Source organism: Panthera tigris, chromosome X (genome assembly GCF_018350195.1).
Source record: "Panthera tigris isolate Pti1 chromosome X, P.tigris_Pti1_mat1.1, whole genome shotgun sequence".
NCBI lineage: Eukaryota > Metazoa > Chordata > Mammalia > Carnivora > Felidae > Panthera > Panthera tigris.
In genome coordinates this window covers 121,620,071-121,643,843 of record NC_056677.1, presented here as the reverse complement: position 1 = coordinate 121,643,843, position 23,773 = coordinate 121,620,071, and the positions used below count along the sequence as shown (strand labels likewise).

Sequence of the window (23,773 nt, the reverse complement as noted above, 5' to 3'; positions counted from 1 at the left end):
TATTATTTCAGCGTATTTTCCTTTAGTTTCTTTTTAATCATATCTTTACATAGCTATAAAAAGTAAGTACATAAAATGTTACAGTCTAGTTATTTCGCTTAACAGTATTTTGTAAGGTTTTGATTTTTTCCCCCCATATCGCTGCATCATCCTCAAAGCCATCTTTTTTAATGACTGGTTATTTTTCTGAGTGTAGAAATCAGAATTTGCTTAACTATCCATCTACGGTTGGACACATAGCAGCATTCTTTGTTATTGCAAATGATGTTGTAATGAATGGCTTTGTTCATGTAGTTTTTCTAGGGGTCTGGATTTCCCCCGTAGCGTGCTTTCCCAAAATGGAATGACAGATTATCAACGTCCCTCTAAAAATGGGGTGGCCAAGCTAAATAAATGTATTGGAACACCGTGTTCGTGACTGAAAAGATGCCCCAAGGTAAATTCAACTATATAGATACAACGCACCCTAACTAGCACTCAAGCAGGATTCTCTGTAAATTCATGTGGAAAGAAAAGGAAAGTAGAATAGCAAAATCATTTTAGAAAAAGAACAAAGTTGGAAGATTCGCATTATCCTAATTTTAAGACTTGCTATAAAGCTACCGTAATCAAGACATTATGGTTTGGGGTAAAGGCCAGGGACATGGACCAATGGAAAAGACTAAAGAATACAGAAATAGAACCACATAAATAAGGTCAATCTACTTTTTACAAAAATGCGAAGTCAATCCAATAGAGAAAGATAGTCTTCAACAAATGGTGCTAGAGCACAATGAGCCATAAGCTTCAACCTACACCTCACAACACATACCAAAATTAATTCAAAGCAGATCAAAGACCTAAATATAAAGCATAAAACTCTAAAATTCTTAGAACAAAACACGGGAGAAAATGTTGATGATCCTGGGTTAGTCAACAAGTTCTTAGACTCAACACCAAAATCATAATCCCTAAGAGAAAAAAACTGATATATTTGACGTCAGCAAATTAAGAACTTTTGCTCTTAGAAGGACACCATCAAGGAAATGAAAAGACCACCCACAGTCTGGAAGAAAATATTTGTAAAGCACATATCTGACCAAAAACTTATATCCAATGCATATACAGAACCTTGAAAATTCAACAATAAGGTAACAATCTGATTTTTAAAATGGGCAACATATTTGAGTGGACAATTCATCAAAGAAGACAGAGAAAAATGAAAATAAGCACATGAAAAGATGCTCAACATCATCAGTCATTTGGGAAATGCAGTTTAAAACTACAATGATATACCACTACATACTTATTTTTTTCATTTTTTAATGTTTTTTTATAATTTACTTTTGAGAGAGAGAGAGAGACAGAGACAGAGAGACAGAGCACGAGTGGAGAAGGGGCAGAGAGGGAGACACAGAATCCAAAGCAGGTTCCAGGATCTGAACTGTCAGCACAGAGCCAGACGTGGGGCTTGACCTCATGGACTGCAAGATCATGACCCGAGCTGAAGTCAGACGCTTAACCGACTGAGCTATCCAGGCACCCATGCCATTACATACTTATTAAAAAGGCTTAAATAAAAAAATTGCTGGTGTGAATGCAAAATAGTACACCACTCTGGAAAACAATTCAGCCCTTTTTAAAGTTAAACATACACTTGACCCACAGCAACCCAACTCCTAGGTACTTATCCAAGACAAATAAAGACATACGATCACACAAAAATCTGTACATGATTATTAACAGCAACATTATTTATAATCATCAAAGAGCTAGAAACAACCCAAATGTTCTTTAATGGATGAATGGATAAACAAATTGTGAAGGATCCATGTAACGGAATATTACTCAGGAATAGAAAGGAATGAATGATTTCTAAACACAACAACCTGAATGAATTTCAAAGGCATATGCTGAGTGAGAGAATCACTATGGCAAGATTACATACTATATGATTCTGTTTATATATGGTGTTCTGGGAAAGGCAACACGATGTAGGGACAGACAACAGATCAGTGGTTGCTAGGGGGTGAGGGTAGGGAGGAGAGCCACTGCAGAAGGGGAATATAAAGGAATTCTTTGGAAAATTGGAATTGTTTTGTATTCCATTAAAGGTGGTGGTTACAGGAATCTATACATTCGTTAAAATTCATAGGAATGCAACAAAAAACAAGGTAAATTTTACTGAATGTAATTTTTCAAAAAAATGTGCTAGCCAGAAATCCATACCACATGCCAAGTGTGGTCTAAGTAGAACTGAGCAGAGTAGATCTATCCCTTTCTTAGTTCTAGGAGTTCTAGATCAGGGTTTGGCAAATTAGCTCTCACAGGCTAATTCTGCTCCACTGCCTGTTTTTGTAAATAAAGTTTTATTAGAACACAGTCACAAGCATTATTTTTACACACTGTCTATGGACATGCTAGAACAACAGAGTTGAGCCATTGAGACAGAGACCAAAAGGCCTAAAAAGCCAAATATACTTACAATCTCACCCTTCACAGGAAAAGTTTGCCGAACCCTGCTCTAGATACTTGCACAAGACCATTTTTGAGCAGTAATACATGTTACCGCTAAGCTTTTTCTTATCTAAACATTGGTGGACTCGAGTGCATTACCATATTGATATGCCACCATGAAACTTCGTTTTTTTGGATCTGGTCCATCCGGTAGGCTTGATTTCTTGATTCTGACACATGGTATTATTAGCAATCTCGCCTAGCCTCATCACTCTCCGCTGGGTTAGGAGCTGAGGCCTGTAGTGATAACTTAAAACCTCTTTCTTCAGCCCTGTATCCTCATGGTGAAAGACAGAATGCATAATGGTTAACAGCATGGACTCTGAAGCCAGGCTGCCTGGGTTGAGATCTTGCTTCTGCCACTGGCTAACTGTTGAACTTGGAAAGTCACTCAAGCTCAAAGTTCTTCCATTTCATTATCTGTATCGGTGGGGATGCTAACAGCACTTGCTTCCTGGCATCAGCAGGGTGACTACATGACTTACTATATGTAAAATCCTTAGAAAAGGGCTAGGTACAAACAACTGCTGTGTGAGCATTTGACGTTGTTATTAGTGTCTACATTCAATCCAGGTCAACCTGAGTTCCAATCCTGTTTCATCCTCTTGGTGGCTGTACGATTATGTGCTTTGGGACAATTTATTTCACCTCTGGGGCCTCCAGACTGCCCTTGACCCATCGGTCAGTGGTCTCTGGGTAACGAGCTAAGTAAGCACTGCTGGAGAAATTTACACAATCTACAGATTGGAACCTTGACACTATCTCATAATCTTACTAATAGCATCCCTTGGGTAGCCCCCTCTCTCCCTTTCCGTGACCATTTCAAACCTTCTCCAATCTCCTCAAACCTCTCAATGTTCCCTTGACTACCTCCAACCAGCACGGGCTGGCTCATCAGGAGACCTGGGCTGGAAATAAAAAATTATCAAATTCTCCCACATTTACTTCAAGCATTTTCTGGTTTTGTTTTTAACCTTTAATGCATCCGGAAACCACATTGTTGTGTGGTGTGGGGTCAGAAGCCAAGATTAACTTGAGGAGAATAGAAATGTTTGTGATATCGTCTTCGAACCCAAGAAGAATATGCCTTTCCATTTCTTTAAATGTTCTTTGGTGTCTCTCATAGTGACTTAGTGTATTCATATAGCTTCTGGCACATTTCTTGTTAAATGAATTCACAAGATATAAATGGAGTCTGTTGGCCCATTATATCTTACAGTTGGTTGCTTACATGTAAAGACTGTTTCTATATATTTATTTTGCACACTGAAATATTGCTGAATTGTTACATTGTCTGTAATAGTGCTTTTGGTTAATTCTTTTGGGGATTTCAGGAAAACAATATATATATAACCTAAAAATAATAGTCATGCTACACATTCTCTCCTATTTTAATGCCTCTTATTTCTTTAGCTTGTTTAATTGCCTTGGCTAACCTCCAGGACAATATTAAATAATAATGGTGATAAAGAACATTTAGTCTTTTTTCTCAACTACAATGAGAATGCTTTTAGAGCTTCTATGTGAAACGTTACACTAGCTTTTGGGTTGAGATGGTTATATTTTTATCACATTAAGGATGTTTCCACCTATTTCTATTTTATCTAGTGTAAGTGTTTTGTCAAGTATTGTTTAGCATTGCATTCATGGATTTCTTAATATTGAACCAGCTTTACTTTCCTGGAAAAAAAGCTACCTGGTCATGGTGCACATCCTTTAAAGTTCCGTCTGATTCCATTCATATTTCATTGAGGAAATCTGCATCAATATTCACAAGTGATGTTATTCTGTAATTTTCTTTTCTGTATGCTGTTTTTGCCAGATTTTGGCATCAATATTATGTGCTAGCTTGGCTTTTCTAAAAAAAAATACTTTGCAGGGGCACCTGGGTGGCTCAGTCGGTTAAGCGTCCGACTTCAGCTCAGGTCATGATCTCACACTCCTTGAGTTCGAGCCCCGCATCGGGCTCTGTGCCGACAGCTCGGAGCCCGGAGCCCGCTTCGGATTCTGTGTCTCCCTCTCTCTCTTCCCCTCCCCTGCTCATGCTCTGTCTCTCTGTCTCAAAAATAAATAAAAACATTAAAAAAATTTGAAAAAATACTTGGCAATATTTTCTTTCTATGTTCTGAAACCATTGAGTTATATTGTTCCTTCGTGGTTTGGATTAATTTTCCTGTGAAACCTTGTCTGGGACTGATGATTATATTAATGAGTGAGACTCATCTTCATTTCATTGATGGTGATAATACTATTTAGATTCTCTCTCTTCTGGAGGCAGTTTCAGTCAATTATATTTCAGTAGAAAAATTGTCCATCTCATCTAGATGCTTATATTTACTTTCACAGAGGTTAGTAAATTTCCACTAACAATTATTTTAATTTTCTCTGTATCTGAAAAGTTATCACTCTTCATTTTTCCTTCCTTTACATATTTGTGGGTTTTTTTTCCTTTTTCTTGGTGAAGTTAACTAACTAATCATCTATCGCTGTTACTCCTTTATTTCAGAAAAAAACCCCAGAACTTAAATGTGCTAATTGTAATAATTTTCTGTCTATAATTCATTCCTTTGCAGCTCTTGATTTATCTACTTTTAAAACAGCATCTTTAAGCTCTTGTGTCACTGCTTGGACTCTTTTTTTTTTTTAGATAAAATTGCTTCATTTTTTAACAATTCACGCCACTGTGTTGGTCATAGTTTTAATTTGTTCCCTAGCAACATTATTTTGTTCATTTTTCTCTTCTTTTTTTTTTTTTTTTTGGTATTTTTGCATATGGTGGTTCCTTTTTTTTATTATTACTAATTTTTTTTGGTGAGAAGAGTTCTTGGACCAGTTGTTTGCAGGATGTTTTGGGGGCAATGAGGCCTATGGCTCAATCCCAGACTAGCAGGGATTCTCCTCTCAGTCCCAGTGTGTGTGATCAGGTGCTTTGGCCTTTACTTCTGTCTTATCGAGAGACATCAGGCCTACAGCCCGCTCACAAAGCAGCATCTCACTCCTCTGACTTGCTTCAGCAACAAAGTGCTTCCCACCAACGTGCATTGGTTATGTAACTTCTCATTCAAGCCTGCCTTTCCCACTTTTCAAGATAGGTATGTTCCAGACTTGGTCCACGGGAGCTTCCGTTACAAACCTTCACACCCATCCCCATCATTCCCACATTGGTTTTGCTTTTGATGGTGTGCTATTTATCCTAAAAGGCGGTGCTTCATCAGCTATGCTCCAGGTTCATGACCATGGGAACCATCCTTTGGATTCTTCCCTGTTTTACCTTCACAAAATAAGTTGTGACTTAGGCTTATGTAGGTCTTGTTATTGAGTGTACATTTCTTTTTCTCATTGTCCACAGTGCCGTTGGTGCTTAACAGGAGGAGGTGCAAGCCTTGCTCTACTCTTTCGCTCCCAAACTGGAAGGTGTCCCCCAAATTGATTCGAAGAGGCTCCAAAACTACATTCTCAACGTATTTTCCAGAGACACTGGTTGTACCTCTACACAGATGCAAATGCAATGGCTAACCTCCCGGCCTGCCTTTTTTTTTTTTTTTTTTTTTTTGCCAGCCTGATCTGACTAGCGCAGCCGGGACAATAAGGCTGGTTCTCAAACAACAGTTGGAAGCTATTACTTCTTTCAGATAAGCCTAGACTGCTTTTTGGCAAAGCAATACACTGTTTCATTACCTTCTGTGTACATCCAAGATACAGAAAGCAGGTGTAAATTCTACACGTGGCTTAAATTCTCACCTGCTTTCATTCAATTCACTAGAAAATAATAAATCACCATATTCACAAAAAGAAACAGGTTGTCAGAAAACAGACTGATTTTTATAGCAAACCTAACATATACAGGGACTCCTATATTGATTCGGTTATTTGAAAGGGGCTCCTCACTCCCCGGACAGCTAAATGCTGAGTTGCTAAGTTACTGGCATTTGACATCATCTCCTCCCTGACATGTCCCACGTTTGACAGGTTCCCGTGATTCCCTGGGCCAGTCACCTCGTTACTCACGTTACACTCATTTTCCCAATGACGTCTGTATAATCATTTAAAATTCACATCATACACTAGCTGCAACCCCCCAGATTCCACATGAAAATATTTAAACTGCTTGACAGGCTCTAAGTGCAGCATGTGGAAGCCCACTGGATGGCTTTACCTACACTGTTCACGTAATAGTTGTTATAATTAAATTCAGCATCTTTCTTCTGGGTTGGTTTGTGTTTGAGAATTTGCTCCCACACAGAGCTCACCTCACATATGCATGCTATGCATTAAGTCCATTAGTGCTTTGAATTAGCTTCAGAAAAGGTAATACTCCACATAATTTACCCAGTCAAGGGCATTTTCACCTGCTGACAAATTTACATATTTCCCAATGTCATTAGGTAAGAGCTAGTCATCAGAATAGCAGAGGGTGTGATCATTAGTTAGTTCATTTATTTGACTCCGTTGAGGTTAACATTAATTATAGTCTAAATCACATTTAGCAATTGTTGTCTTTCTTGGGTGGAACACTACATTACTATTGCAAGAAACTATAATTTTAAAAGTCCACACCAGAATAGGATGGATGCCTTTTGAAACATTCTGGAAGGATTAGTATTTAAGGCAGCTATACAGAAAGTAGTTTGCATGATGCCAATTTGAACATTATTTATACATTAATTTGACAGGATATAAAATCAATTGCCTAATTATTGGTTAAATTTATCAAAGAAATTCTACTGAAAGGTGCTTGATTATGGTGCATAGTTATGATAATACAATCAAATTTCCTTTCAGACATAATTGACCAATTTTGCTCCCTGGTCCATTTCTTTCTCATTCTTAAGATGGGCTTCTTCATTTGTTTCCCCTTTCAAAGCAAAAACTAGCAAGTGCTGTACACGGTCATCCTGTAATTATTTGGTCAGATCTTTCCATGCTGAAACTGTACACTTAAACACAGGCCTAATACGTGGAATTGCCATAATTTAGAATGCTGTAAACACAGATCATGCCGTAATCCAAAGAGGTACCCGTGTCGGTGTTTACCAACCTGATCCATATGGCAGGGAGAAATCTGTAAGATGATACAGTTTATCAAATCAAGTTCCCTAAATCTTAGCTAGCAAATTCAGCATTCGTCATAAACAGTGAATTACCCTTACAGATGTTAGACTATGAAATTATCCACTACTGAAGGTACTTTGCTAGGAAACACAATCTGTTCAGCGTCAAATCTAAGAGAAGCGCACTATCTGCGTTTTTGACTCGAGAAAGGACTTAATTGATAGTTTGTTGATATTTTTAAGTAAATTCTCGCAAGGAACAAATAAATCACGCTACTGCAAAACAAATAATCATTGAACATCCATCCTTGGCTAGCATTTAGTGCATGCTGCTCTCCTCGGCTTAACTCTTCCAGAAATGATTACTCTAGGACCCACCAAACCCCGCAGAGCCCAGAAAAGAAGCCGCTACCGCTGCCCGTATTATTACATATGAGCAGCTTAGGAGTCCCTCATATGATAGATGAATTGTAACTGCAAAACACCACCATCAGGGCCAGAGTTATTGTTCTTTTTCATTTCTGTTTGGACTCGAGGGTAGCTTGATTCTAAAGAGAAAATGGCATGCTGACGGAAGCAGGGACGCGGTCTGGGCTGTGCGGCACAGGTTGTTGCCTTTACGTTTCTGATTTATAAAATTTATAATACACAATGATATACTTGTCAAGGAGCAAAGACAAGTGAATTTATACGGCTTGTTTTGCGGGAGGAGGGTGGTTGGAGGAAAGGTGCTGTCGGCTGGTGAATTCTGGTCTGTTTGAAAAACTACATAAAATTATTTTGGCATAATTGAATTTGCACAACTTACGGAACGAGCAGAAGCTGAAATGAATCGGTGGCCGATGCCATCACCACGTTAATCACAAAGGAGCCGGGGGCTCGTGAAATCAGAATGGATTCAGGTACGTCAATAGGAACAGAATGAACGGATAGGTTCTACTCATTCCTGTTCTGCAAAATGTGACTAATAATGTAATCTTTCAGGACTGTTGTGAAAACTACATGACTTAATGTGCTCAAGTACTCTGCCTAGAAGTGGCACATTGATATGATTTTGTATTAGTGGCAGGGGTTTTTATTGTTATTATTTTATTATTTGAAGTGCGATTTGAACATCTCAACAATGGTAGAAAGAGAGAATGAATTCCTGAGACCTGTTCCAGCTACACTGGTTTGTTGATATTCTTAAAGTTGCTAGAACTAACTCAGCCAGCATCTGGGGCAGTTTTTTTGTTTTTTTGTTTTTTTAATCCAGAGATTCTCCCCGTAGGTCTGTGATGGGGCAGTTGACGGTTTGGTGAAGTGCAAAACAAAGACCAGGTTCTATTTCTGCTTTCTGCCGTACACTGGCTTCACCCTTGCTACAGATCATTTGTAACCTCTCCGGGCCTCAATTTCCCGAAATAATAAGGGACTGCACCACGTTTCCTATAATCAAAATAAGATAATGGGGTTCAAGTGCTTTCAAAGGCAGTCATGTGCTATGGAAACCTGAAGTCATCCCATCCGGTCGAGTCAGCCCTGGAAGACCCGAGGAGGTGGCCTACAGGACAGCATAGAGCCAGGCGCACAAAGAAAGAGAAGTGGAAGACATCGGTATAAAGGAGAGCCGAGGCCATTATCAGAGAAATGGTTAGAGGAACTTTCAAAGGAAGCCAACTGGTTTGAATTTGAAACGGCGTTTTGGAAAAGGAGGCTCTAAGAAAATGCATTAGGGAAAGGTATTTCCACTGCCTGGGGATGGAGGGCCTGAGAGAGGCCAGCTGTGTTCTAGGTGGTTAATAAAAGAAGTCTGTCGGGCTACAGAGGGCAAAAAGGGGGCATCAGTGAGGTGGGGCAGTTGGGAGAGCAAACCGTGTGCACACTTGAAAGATTCTCTCACTGCAGGTGGGTGGTGGGGTGGGAGGGTGAGTAATTCCCCGCCCCCCCCCCCCCCCCCCGGTTACTACATGAAGAGATCGAAAAGCCACACAGCTAGAGAGTGATGGAACAGCTCTTCCTACTCCTGTGTCCCCTTCATCCACACGGCTGGACCTCAGTGAGGGAGAACATGACCTTGCGCTTGGCTCAGCTTGTCTGAAAAGCGCTCGGGGTGTCGGGGAGAGAAAGAGAAAGAGAAAGAGAAAGAGAAAGAGAAAGAGAAAGAGAAAGAGAAAGAGAAAGAGAAAGAAAGAGAAGAGAAAAAGGTGCCCCCCGAGAAGGAGGCGGATGGACAGCAAGGGGACACAGAGTGTCTCAAACAGGAACACGAACCTACGACAACAAAAATGGCCAGCCAGCACTCTGTTGTGCCACATAGCGTGGTCTGTACAAATTGAAGAATTGGTCATGAAATTTGGGACACGAACTTCAAAACGCTTATTTTTATTCTAAGCATGGGTGATGAAACATGCCATTCGTCAATAAAGGAAAGCCCTCTCATTCATGGTGCCGTTGGAAAAAAAAAACCAGAATTCTATACAATCTATAGCCCTTCAGAAAAAAAAAAAAAGACGTTTCCCTAGATTCTCTCTCAAGAACAGAAGGACTTTTGTTACTTTCTCAAAGGGTGCTATCTTTTATGAGCTTATTAAGGCAACCTGCTTCTTTTCTTTCCATGTTTAAGCGACATTCCGTTGTTTTCTCTAAGCGGCTCCTCCAGCCTCTGCCAGGTGTTCGTTCACCCCACTCCCCTCGCTCAGGCACCGTGTGGGCCACGCAGGCACCGGGGCCGGGCTGCTCCTAAGGAGAGATTCCACCTGCGGCAAACTAGGCAGCGATGTTGAAATGAGTCCGACATCCCTTCGGGAGTTCAGAAAAGACCCCTGACTTCAGCTGGCAGAGCACGACTGCCGTAGAGACTCAAGGAAGAGAGGTTGCTTGCTGTGTTACCTTTCTTCTAAGGAGGGCAAAGATTTGCCGTATCTGACCCGTGTCCGCCCGATGAAAGGAGCAAGCGTAGATTTCTCAAGAGCAGTCTCATCTCTGATGGGAGTAATAGGACTCGCATCTTTAATAAGCCAGTGGCAATGCTCTTGGGCTGAAAAGAGTACGCAAATATCCACAACAGGTGAAATCAGGTGGTCGGTGAACGTGATGATCAACAGCTTTCTCCTCTTTATTACTCCTTCGGCTGTACCGTCACAGCGTTGGCTTGGACCACCGGGCTGACGAGAAGGCACTTACCACGGGGAGTCTCAGGGAGAGTTGGGGGCGACATCCTCACTTTGGAAAATGAGGAAAGGACGTGCGGAATTTTCAACGGCACACGGATTGTTGTCTTTCCTCAGCGGAAGGCCTGCGTGGTTTTCTCATGGCCACATGGATCATCATTTATCATAATAACGAGCACTTATATACCACTTGGCAGCTTATAAAGGAATCAGGGCAGGTATTATTATCCTCTTTCACAGACGAGGAATGGAGACTGAGAAAGATGAAGTTCTCTGTCCAAATCACAGAGTGACAAACAGTAGAGCCGGCCCTGGAACTCACGGTCACGACTGCAGTTCTTAGGATGCTAACAGCCAGAGACAGGAGACGCGGTTTGCGGGCTGGGCTCTGGGGTTTCCTCTGGTTTAATCATCTACTTTGAGAGGGGTCACTGCCACCTTTTGCAACTTTGTGCTGCCTCCATGCCATCCTTATGCCCACATCCCCCCATTAGTAACATTTCCTACAACCTGCCTTCACTCCCCACTCTGGCATCTTGCCCCCTCATCGTAGGTCACAAGCCCCATAACCATGTTCCACCCACAAAGGAGCCGGAAGCGGCAGTGAAGTTGAGACTGGAGGTCCCAGAGAGCAGAACGCCCAGAGTGAGAGAAGGCTGCCTGAACAGGGGGAGTTTCCTGAAGAAGGTGGGGAGTCTCAAAAGAAAGAGCCAGAAAGGCACGAGAATGAAACAGAAGCTTGGTGAGACAACAAGACTAGCTTGGCTGGAGCTGGGGGACAGGTGACAGGGGAGAACTGAGCCAGGAGATGGGAGCAGAGGGGTCTTCAAAGTGGAAAATGAGACTTCTCCATCAGGATATCCCCCCCCCCCCGAAACAGTGAAGTAATTAGTTAAGCAGATACATTGCTTCATTATTAAAAGGCACAGAAATAAAGGTTTAAACTCACCCGTAAGATTTCTTCAACACAGCTTGGATCGCTGGGAAGGCTTACCTAAAATAAAATAAAAAACAAACAAACAAACCTTAAGCACGATCTAGCTCTTCTCAGAGAAGCTCGTTGTACAATATTTTACAGCGCAGGAAAAACAGTAAAGAAAGCAAATACAGCTATCGATGTGGGTTTTTCCCCTAGTTAGTACAAAGCAGACAGTATCTGCTAGGGGCCAATTTTGTTTTACTTTCACGAAGCAGTCAGACCACAGTGGAAGGTGCAGAAAGACTGTAGAAAGGGTGACTCGTTCTGTCACTGATTTTCTGTGGGACGCTGGCCTCTCCTCCCCCGGTGCATCCAGGCTTTACTTTGCTCATCTATCCAAAGAAGGGGCTCGGCTTCCCCATCTTTAAGGCCTATCTGACCCACTGACAGAGTTTAATATATTATTCATAATTACACATTTTTAAAGATGAGGCTTATAGGAAACACCTGTATGATTAAGTTCTCTTTTAATTTCGGGGTCCAACCGGACGCCTACAATTCTTCTCCAAAACACTAAGGTTCAAACTCCCGTGTAGACCGCACGCTTGCCTTGGCACTCGGAGAGAAAGAATCTCACAAACATACAAAGCGAATCCAGTGAGCCGTCTTTCCAAGCGTGACATCTTCCCGATCTCCATAATCAGTGAAAGCAAGAAGCCCGACACCAAAGTGAGACACCAGCTGTAAAGCAGTGCCTGACGGGGGACTTGGGCACGGGACAACCCCCCGGGGAAAGGCCTGCCAGGCATGACGTCACTCGTGTGAGTTACAGCACCACCCACCCCCCAACATCCCTCTCTCTTTCACACCTTCACCATTTGTCACCTTCCACTTCCCTCCAGTTCTGGTGAGGAGAACATCTGGTCGCTTTAATTCACTGCCTTGAAGGTGAAAGGTCAGCCCTGGAAAGGCGGCACTTCCACAGAGGCTATATGTCCCGACCTCTTGCAAGGGCAGTTAAGTGACAGCCCCATAGTTAGTCCGAAAGACTGAAGTATGAGCACACCCGTATTTGGGGAAAATGGAAAATATATGGCTCCAGTGTCCCTCGACCTTATAAAAATACATGCTATGACCATCAGTAAAGGAGCATGAAATCCCTACCGGGGGAGGCAGGCTGAGAAAGAGTCACCAATAATGAGGGGGCCGTCCGTCATCTGGGATGTTACACCTGTAACGCTGGAGGAATTATCGCCAGTGTCTCCGTTCGCCCTGACCAAAGTCCCAGTTTGGAGCGCAAATTATTCAGTTACCCTTCTCAGAACAATGCTATTCTAGTACCGGGTAGAGAGAACAGTAGAAGGAAAGACTGAAAAAGTGGGCCAGGCACACTTTCTAAAGGACCTTCGATATGGGTTTCCAACAGGGAACCACGGGTAGGTTGGCCCAGGACGGTTCATTCATTCATTCACGCAACACAAAGTTTTGAGGGCCAGGGACTGTGCCTCTAGGCTTATGAAAAGTAAGAGGAGAGACAGTTGCCTCCCTCATGGAGTTCGTAGACTCAGGAGGAAGGGGGATATGAGGAATCACAGAGTTAACGTACCACCGTGACTGCAGTAAGTGCCACAGACACCATCCCACAGACACTAGGTGTGCAAAATGAAAGTGTCCGTGTCCAAATAAGTGTGGGAAATGCTGCAATCCACCCCCCCACGAGCAAATCCACCATGCAAATTAAAGGCTCTGAGACACCTGTCTAACTGGTTTAATGCAACACTTTCCCAACTTTCTTGATCATTGAATTCTTGGGTTTTTAATTTTCGTGATTGTTGTTTCCCGATCAACGATTACCACCATCCCATAGAATGAGTGCTTGTAGAACACAGACTGGGTGATGTTGGTCTAACATACTACAGGATTCCAGAGCTCAAGTGATTAATCTTAACAGCAAATACGACCTCATTCCATTGCTCAGTGCTCCAGCAACTGTATCTTCCAAGGCAATCCTTGAACTTCTAACAAATAACCTCTGACAAAGGTCAACATGATTATAGCACAATTAGAGCTTCATTATCACTGTTGCCTCATATTAGTGTGTGCCATCTGGGCTCAACATGTATGTCCCGCTCTCATAAAGAGGGCTTGGCTCTCTTCCCCCCACCCCCCAACCCCCCGCCAAAAAATCCCCATAAGATTAATTTCTAAACTACAGAGAAACAAATATCAGCAACATGCAGGCAGCACAGACACTTGCCTGTGGGTCTATGAAGAGCTGGGTGGGAGTTTTGGCCTCTACCACTTGGGTAGGGCCCCTCTGAGTTCCAGTTTTCCCAACTGTACAATAAAGTAGAATAAAATAAAATCACCAGAATAATAACACTGCTCCTTTCGAATCTCACAGGGTTTCTGTTGTTCTTCTTACTGCTTCATTACAAAGTCTAGTCTTCTCGTCTCTTCGAGGCAACACCTGACTCACTCTTGCCAACTGCACATATCATTCCCACACCTGGTATTATAAACATCCGTTTCCTTATGGGGGAAGTGGTGTCAACATAGAAAGAGTTGTCGACTCTGGGGCTTTGCAGCAAATCTAATAATGACTTCTTGGGGTGCCTGGCACTCAGGATTGGGAAGGACTCTACAGACAAGGGCAGTGAAAGAAGTATGCATCCACAGCGAGTGCGCCGATTGCTTTTCTGTTTCAGAAAGTAGTGGAATCCAGCACTGGCACGGAGTCCCTAGTCCCGCAGACTCGTCTAGCCCTGTCCCACAGCTGTTGTCACCGCCGGGCAACTACATCTGAGAGGCAAATGCTTTTCCCCCTGCCCGTGCTTTTGAATTCACCAGCGAGCATTTCCTCTGCGCCTAGAATAGTGCTAGGCATGGGGGGGTTGGTGATACAAAGAGCTATGAGACTTGGCCTCTTTCTCTCGGAGTTAAACGTCTAGATGGGACGGCAAAACAAACAATTAGAAACCCACTGGGACATACATTGTAAGGTAGTCGTGACACGGGTAATGGGATCGCATTCACCGCCGACCGCCTATTCATCAGCTCTCGCATTTCTTTCTTTAGACAACAAATCCTGACTGAGCTCACACTGTGCTCAGGATGGTGCCAAGGGGGAGGGTTTGAAGACGCCGAAGACAACATAATTTCTGGCTTCCAGACTCCACGCAAATTGGGGAGACAAACATTTACACGGGGAACAGACAACATGGAACGGGAGGTTGGGCTTAGGTGTCGGGGAGAGGGGTACCTACCGGGTTCGCGGACAGAGCCATGTCCGACAGGAGCTCCCAGCCGCCGAGGTCCCCGCCGTAGTCCTCACTCCACATGGGAGTGGGAGGCCAGGGATCACCTGAGGCCACTTCAGTCTCTGAGCCCCCTGCAGAGCTGCGCGCCGGGGTCACTCTGCACACTGAAGACAGCTGCACTGAGGCTGGGGCTCGGCCCCGAAATTTTGCCCAGTGCCACTCTCCCCCACTTCTCTTTCTCTCTCGCACGCACACACACACACACACACACACACACACACACACACACACCCCACTCTCAGTACTTCTGGAGGAGTCACTCAGACAGGTGGCAAAGGAGACTAACACTAGTGGTGACAGCGGGATTAGAACTGCTCAATTCCCGAGCCACCTTCTCTTTGCTTTCAATCCACTCTTGAGTATTCAGATAGTCCACAAAGTGCAAGTTAGCCACTCAGAGCCGCAGCGTCCTTCACGTCCCCCTCTCCGCCCCCTCCTCCCAGAGCAGACAGCAGGCTGCGCGCCGCATCGGGGGGCCTGTGCTCTCCCGCCTGGCCCCCGACGACCCTCTCATGTGGGGCACCGATGCTGTCCTCTGAGGGCCAGGCAAGGCAGGCTCACGGCGGGCAGGTGGCGAGTTGACTGAGAGCCCTCGCAAGTGCCTGCCCTCTCTGCACGTGATGGTACCGCCTGCCACCCCATGCGGCCACAGAGAGACCATGCACGCATCATCTGCCTGGTGATAAACACATAATCTTAGGAGATAATCAGGGTGCCTTTAAATCATCAAATATTCAATTAACTGCAGCAACAATAAATGAATTAATTGCATAGGATGTTTTAATCATTCTAGAATTAATCAGTTTGGGGCATACTTCTTGGCGATTAGGGTAATACAACATATCAAAAATACCCTGATTGTGGCATTGAGAGACATAAGCAGTAGCTGGCACTAATAGAAAACACGGAGATTAATGTAAAACATTAAAAGAATAGTGATCATCACACGGTTAACCCGGGGGAGCTCAATGCGTGCCTCTGAGTGCATTATTATTAAGGGATTGCGAGAGAAGAAGGGTCATTTTCTTTTCTTTTTTTTTCCCCCTAAAATCACCCTGAGGTTGTCGTCCCACAATATCTGGCAATCAAAGCCCACCATTCCGGGCGTATTCCACCTTGACAAAGGCTTCACAAAGTAAAACTCAAAAATCCCAAGCTTAATTGCCAGCGGATGCTTGGATTCCCGTAACACCAAATACCACGCTAACGGCCCAGCCGAACAATATGCGTGACTGACAGAGATGGCTGATGCCTAACTAATTCCGTTTGTATTTTCATTAACAAATTGCCACATTTATCCCCCTGATTGATTGATGCGACGTGGCACTACTAATAAAAGGAAAAAGCAGGTTATGATATTGTACTACCAAATGAGTCTCCCGTCTGTTAAAAATTTTGAATCCCCATGGCCGGTCATTTGTAAAAACAAGGGGCAGCAGCCTCAGAAGTTCTTAATTTGCATGTGCCTGGGGATCCCTTTCTCTCCCCACCTCATCCAGGGAGTCCCAGTTCTCCAATTTGGAAAACTGCAAACCCATTTCACGTCAGGATCCGTCAGTCCCTTGCTTCCTGCCTCACCTTAACCTGTCCCTACTCTAGTTGGTATTCATGAGTCTCTGATTAAACGGAAACAGTTAATATTACATAAGCTGCAGACAGAAGTCCTCAGGTAATATAACTTTAATCAAAACAAAAAAGATTTCACAACGGTTACATGGTACAGCCAGCCAGCTCATCTTCCAATTTCTTTCTAATACAGCAAAAGTCCTGGGTGTCCAAAGAGTTGGAGTTTACTTTAAAATACTGCTTCGGGCCAATTTTTAAGGGAGTCACATGGCCAAAAGACCCCACGCAAAACGAGCTAATAGCCACCATTCCCTCTAAGAAAGGAAGGAACAAAAAGTAGAACAGGAAGATCAAAGGAATTGAATGTCCTTGCCATTTCACGCCAAGTACGAAAAATGACCCTTTGTCTAGAATCTTCCATGGAATTAGAACTAAAAAAGGAAGAGGACGCAAGCACATTGTATTTATTTGAGCAAATAAACGAGATAATTTGCTACATTTTCTGGGGGCACCAAAGGGGAGTGGAAAGAATACGGTCTTTGAAGGTGGACCGACTTGGATGTTAATCCCAGCTCTGATACTTAATTTGCTTTGTCAACTTGGGCAAGATACTTGAACTTCTCCGAGCCTCTGTTTCTCTATCTATATAAGGGAAGCAAAACGTGCATTTCTCGGAGTGTTGTGAGGCTGAGCTATACCTTAGCCTGATAGTGGGCGTGTCGTAAGCCCCCTCCCCAACTTTTATTCCGAGTTGCCGCTGAGGCCCTTGGCGAGGCGTCAGCACCTTGAGACGTGGGACCACTAAGGAGACAGTTTGGTCACCCTGTAAACTGGTCCCCGTGACATCTTGTGCTTGTCACTGATTATTAAATCCTGTGGAGGGGCCCGACGTATAAGGAGTCTCAGGCTGCTGCTCCACCTGCTGGCTCTCCCTGAAGACGGCAAAGGAGGCTGGAGATGGAACTTGAGGGGGTAAGACGACAGAGAGACACGGGGGGCGGGGGGAGGGGGGAAGGGTGGGCGATGTGCTTCATTATGAGGACATCTCTTCACTGATTACATTAGGTATGGGCGAGGGCGGAATGCATATGCAGACAGGCCCATCATCAGCTCAGAGTACCTAATGGCAGATGGAATTTCAAGTGAAGAGTACTTAATTCACTGGGCTCTGAATAGCCATTAGCTCACTGTTCATTTATTTGGTGTAATGACTAGTTTCTATAGAAGAGTGAGCTATAAATGGGCAGTGGGCTTCTATCGTCTTAAAGAAAACTAAGGAAAAGGCACACATCTAGAAAGATGACCATAAGAAACCAAGAGCCCGCCTGGAAGCGCCCCTCATTCCTCTGGTCACCTGGGCTGGCAGCGAGGTCATTCCGGCCGCTGCCACCGTTGCCGCTGCCCACGCCCACGCCCAGGCCATGTGGTCTCTGCGGCCCAGGGGGCTCCAGGGCCAGACCTCCTACTTACACATTCTCTACGCTTTGCACCTCGATTCCTTAATTGTGCTGCTCACACTTAAGGTGCACGCTCCTACTTCTCTTTGCCAGCCTCCCAGTCTCTGGCCCAACTTGCTTGCCCCTTCCTGCCTGTCTGCTCTCAGTGCCTGCCTGTAACCCATAGACCTTCTAGCCATGGCCCCTTCCTTCTGAGATTCCTAGCCACGCATCCCACTTCTCAGGGCCCGTGGGATACCCATTTCTGTCCTGTCTAGCGTCCTGGGGCATCGCAACCAGGAACCATTTAAAAGTTAACTCCTGATTCCACCAAATCCCTACTTACTGCACTGCCATTAACGTTAGTGGCTGAATTGTGTGCAGGGCCGTAATCTCTTCCAGTAAAAGAGGATCCCGTCACACTACAGATGTATGAACTGGGGTGAAGTTAGGCAACTTCTGAACTCAGTCAATAGCCATTGTGAACAAGGCCAACATGCGTGAGCTACGTCTGCCAAGAAGACATACCAACAAGCAAGTTCACTTTTGAATTTTGTTGTTTACAGAGTAAACATTAAGGGTTTTCAGAGTTTTTGGATGCTCCTAACCGCTCCGTGATCACAGCAAAGTCTCATGGTATCCAGCAATCAAACCACTGCAAAGCAGCAACCTCGCTTTCAGCTGTGATCTTATAAGGCAGTGAAAGGAAAACATACCGACAGGAAACAGTTTCATATCCAAGTTCTACCACTAATTAGCTGTGTGCTTTGGGACAGTTCACTTCATCTCTCTCCAGCCTATACGACAAAGGCGTGGGACTATATCACAAGTTCCCAGTGTTTTGTATTTCACGTGACGTTACAAAAATAACAGGATTACCGACTTTTGGCTTTGCCCCGAAAGCACATTACAAAAACAATATCCAAAAGGTAGGAAGGGCGCAATCTCTGAAAAAAGGATAGTATCAAACACACTCGCACATACCATTGTTCTAACAGTTTCCGTTTGGCCACGGAGCAACCTTCGTCTTGGACTGGTTGCCAGGTGAGATGATCTCTGGGGTATCTTTTGAGTTTTATAGTTGTATTCACCTCCGATTTTATTCTATTATATTACATATATTTTATTCTACATAGTAGTACACTTCTCAACATTCAATTCTCTATCTCTTATCCATGGATTATTTTCTCCATGGATCACTGATGCTAATTGTCAAATTCCAGTCACATTTTCTCTTCCCCTGCTGATGGTTGTTAAAAGCAGGGGAAAGGCAAACTAAGTTTCGGACCAATCAACACAGACATAATTAAGAAGGCAACGCTTATGTAATATAGTCATATAGTACACGCAGCCCACACATCCTATCGGGCTGATCCGTGAAACCGAACCTGAAGACCATTTACAAGAGACCATTTACAGTCTCTTTTGCTAGGGGTCCACATGACCGAAAGCATTAGCATATTATCTATCACATGCCACGTATTGGAAAGCCAAACATGAACTCTTAGGAGGGGCTAGGGAGGCATCGGGGAAAATCAGGTAAGCACAGTGTCCCAGACCCTGGAGAAGAAAGTACTTCAAGGAGAAAGCGGTCATTGAGTAAGATAAGGATGCAGACTTGGCCATTGGGTTTGGCAAAGTCTAGGTCATGGGCAACCTTGGTCAGAGCTGTTTCAGTGCATGCTGTGGGCGCAAAGCTGACTGGAATGTGTTGAGGAGGGAACGGGGGGTGGAAGGAGAGAGAGAATAATCGATTCCTCCCGTGAAAGGGAGCAAAGAAATGGGGGGAGAGGAAGTTGGGATGTGGGCCAGATGCTGTGCTTCCTTTGTTTTGTTTTAAGAGGGACGATATGAAGGCATTTTATGTACCAATGAGTGGAGAGGGGGAAAGTGTTGCAAAAGAGAAAGCAGATGGCGGTGAAAGCAAAGTCCCCGAGGAGGAGAGAGCGCATCAGGACCCAACTGGAGAGGATGGCCTGAAGTAGGAGCATGGACCCTTCCGGACGCTTCCTCCATTGTAACAGGAGGGAAGGCAGAGTGTCTAGATACATAAGCAGTTGGGTTGGACTGAGAAGATGGGGCCGTGTTTGACCGTATCTATTTTTCTCTATGCGGTATGTCACAAGGTCATCAGCTAAGAACGGAAGGTGGTTATTGGAAAGGCAAAGGAAAAGGAAAGGTGGGAAATAGTTGTGCTGGAGAACAGGAACGTGGATTTGCTAGGCAAGTCTAACCGCACTATCTGGCAAGGTTTCAGGGAGAGAGAGAAAGAGCTAGCTAGCTACGCGTGAAACACAGGGGATGCGGTGGGGATCCCGAGGAGTATGGAGATAACGGAAGGAGGAGGCCAGGGAGAAGGCGGGAGCCGCAGGCCAAGTAGCTCGGGTGATTTAGGAGGAGGTGACACTCTTCTGCCCACTATGAGTACTGCCCTTTCCAACACTGATTAGCTAATTACCCACAGTTCATGGTTCTCCAACTGCTCTAATCTGTGAGAGGCTCCGTTCTGCATGAAACAAGCAGAGAGCCCAGGAGCAGGAGTAATGATTTTCTGGGACCCCACAGTGGCGAAGCCCATAATATAACCCAGAAGGCCAGATGAAATTAAGCCCAGGGCCAAATATGGCCACGGGGTTTGAGGATCTCCTCTCTGGGGCTAAATGAATTCAACTCTGTCTCGAGGGAAGCAGAGCACTCGATTAACCCATAGCCTCCTGAGAGAGATCACTCCCATAGAACACTGGAAAGGAGTTTCCAAATTGGTTAAAGATGAGCTATTTTAAATTAGGAAAATATTTTGTATTTAAGCAAACGCTTTCCACGTTTACCATGTGATCGTTGGCGTGAAACGTTTTAAAACATGATTATCTTTTATAATACACCTGGATTGATCAGGACCCCCTCTTTGGGGCAAAAAATGAAGTAGGGGCTCAGATTTTTCTGGCAGCTTCTGAAGACATTGCCACAGGCATCTTATGGGGTCTTCAGTTAAGCGCTGTAACCCCATTTACAGAAGGACCTTTTAAATACCTACCTTGGGCTCATGTTTTTTCAAAAAACTTTTGGAAAATGAAGGTCTCTCCTTGACACTCACAATCCCTTGCCCTAAAGACACCACTTCGGTCTTCTAACTACATAGCTAATGAGTCAAATGTCTGCTCTCAAATGAGAAACCCAGATTTCAGTGTGATTTTCCTCTAGTGAAATTTTCCTTAAAGCAACATCAGCACAGCCGAGTTTACAAGCCGTCCCCGTACATGTGCTCAATAAAAATGTGGCAACAGAATACACTTGATAGAAAGTGGCTCCACTTTCAGACTAACCTCTCATGAACTCGGTGCCTTCTTGACTCTCTAACGCCTGCACTTGGGACTGTCTTAATTGCCAGCGGATGACGCCGTCATTCCACAGAAAAAGTTAGAGCTGCTCTTCTCTCCGACAGTGATGATCCCGGAGTACAAACCGCGCGCCTGGGAGCTGAGTCCTCGCCAGCTCCCCTATTATTTATAACTCTAATTAAAACACTTTTATCTATTAATGCCAAGTGACACTGCTAAATATATTCAGGGAAGTTTGCATTTTTTTCCCCATACTTCTGAAATCTCTTAGATCTGCGCCCGCTTACATGTGGTTTCACTGCTCGCTAAAATGAAATAGCTAAGAATAACTCACTTCCATTAGATTTATAAATCTCATTAATTAATTCTACATCTCCAATGGTGTAGAGACCAAACTCAAACGCAAGATCTAATTAAAGAGAAGTAAAAAAAAAATGTTAAGAAACAACATTGAGATTGAAACACAGAAGTAACTGTTTAGCCCCAAATTAATGAGGCGTTATGCTAAGCAAGCATGTCCATTAATCCCTAATGAGGATTTTAAACACATTAAAACTTCCTAATACAAAATGTTTGCCTTCCTTTTATCCAATAACAAATAAGCCAATAATTTTCTGGCTCTAAATGACACTATTAACTGTCACGGCATGTTTTATTTGACAAACCCTCCATTCAAATACTGTAAAACCAATTAATTTGCCTGCTGTGAAATGTGTTTCTTGATAGCTTTTATGTGATTTTTTTTTCTTCTCAAAGAAATGTAAATAGGAGGTCAATGTAGGTGCCTGATTTTGCTTTAAAAAACATGCCACACTAGCTATAGGTTGCCTACCCTGTTTGCAATTCAAATGAATTGAAAGACAACCTCCATTTTCAGGTCACAATTGCAAATTGGTCTCCCGATAAGCAAACTGTGTCAGAGTAATAGTTTGATTACCATGAAGATGGTCTCCTATTTGAGAACAGAGAGTTGGCAAAATCACCACGCTGTTTGATTATAGATAACGATCCGCGATCGTGGCCCTTCCCCCAAATGCACCTGCACGTGCGTCCGGGAAACTGCTCTCTAAAACTGGAGTTTACTCCCGATGCTTTTCTTTGAAAACACCACGACTGGTTACACTTTTTTGTTGGCAGCAAAATCAATACAACAAATACAAGAAGCCTCCTGTTTCTTAAACTTCCCCTGGGCCTTACTTAGTATCTCCAGTTAGCTTGAGAGATGGCCCCAAGGCCCCATCTTCCCAGCATTTATGGGACACTCTGAAACATTTGGCTCATGGAAGGGCATGGCACTTTTCCAGAAAATCACTCTGTGAACACAGACCCTTGACACGGCGTCATAAAGTAAGGGTCGGTGGCATTAAGTGTGGGCCTGCTCCGTGGCGCATCGTGAGCCCATCGCGTTAATACGCCGAACACCAAAGAGGAAGTGATGCATGATGTACCACGGTTTATGGAGCCTGACAGTTTATGCCAATTAACGTGGACGGCATATGCATGGCACCAATGATCTTAGCTTGTCTCACATGTGCGTGAAAACCAGGAACTGGTTATTTCTTAGCTGTGAAAGTATGCAGGATAAACAGACACCTGGCAGCTATTTATAATTCCAGGTACAATTACCACACATGACTGACACGAATAAAATACCCTCAGGGAAATAACCACACTTACCCCTGTTCATGCTAAGAAAACGGTCCCCCCACAAAAAAAAAAAAAAAAAAAAAGAAAGAAAGAAAGAAAGAAAGAAAGGACTAAATGTCCGCAGGGGGCATATACACTAGGTGAGCATACAGGACCTACATGCCTAAAATGAGTAACAACGGTGGCGATTAGCACACATTTTCTGATCCCTGAATCAGGCACACGGGCACGAGGATTTTTCTTTGGGTGAGTATGAGAGCCAGTTTGGGTGGCATGCCTTGGATGACCAAACATGCGAACTTCCAGAACATCTTATACAGGGAGAATGAAGGTGATTATTTCACATCGGGACTACCCTAGAAATCCCAGACTGTGTGCCAAAGCTGCTTTTCAGAAGATAGATGTGGGGCACCTGGCTGGCTCACCTGGTGGAGCATGCAACACTTGATCTCAGGGTTTTAAGTTCGAGCCCTACATTGGCTGCGGAGATCACTTAAAAAGAAAATCTCTAAAAAATAATAAAAAGACAGCTGAATGGCTTTGACTATAATTTCAACGGAAAGTCACAGAAGGGAAAACTGTCCGTGAATCTGGGGTGGTCAGGCGAGGAAATGAGACTTGACCTTAACTTTGAATAAGAGAACAGACTTGATCAGGTAGTGACTATGGCACTGTACGACTTTTGGCAAGTCACAGCTTCTCCAGGTATAAAACAAAGGGGCCGGCCTAGAATCCAGTCTTTAAAGCGACTCCAAACCATGAAAACAAGTCACTCGGTCTGTGGTCCAAAGCGAATTAATTTCAAAACTTCAACTTGTGCTCATCAGCTGATCTCGAATTAGCAGAAG

At 43.8% G+C, this 23,773-nt stretch overlaps 1 protein-coding gene across 8 annotated transcripts in view; it reads right to left on the bottom strand.

Moving 5' to 3' along the window:
- AFF2 (AF4/FMR2 family member 2) overlaps nucleotides 1-23,773 on the bottom strand; it is a 452,543-nt gene that overhangs the window by 158,399 nt on the left and 270,371 nt on the right. For all 8 annotated transcript variants that reach the window (XM_042973735.1, XM_042973737.1, XM_042973739.1 and 5 more), the window contains exon 4: nucleotides 11,649-11,693. In XM_042973735.1, coding sequence (XP_042829669.1) covers nucleotides 11,649-11,693 — 45 coding nt within the window. The remainder of the gene's footprint in view (nucleotides 1-11,648; nucleotides 11,694-23,773) is intronic.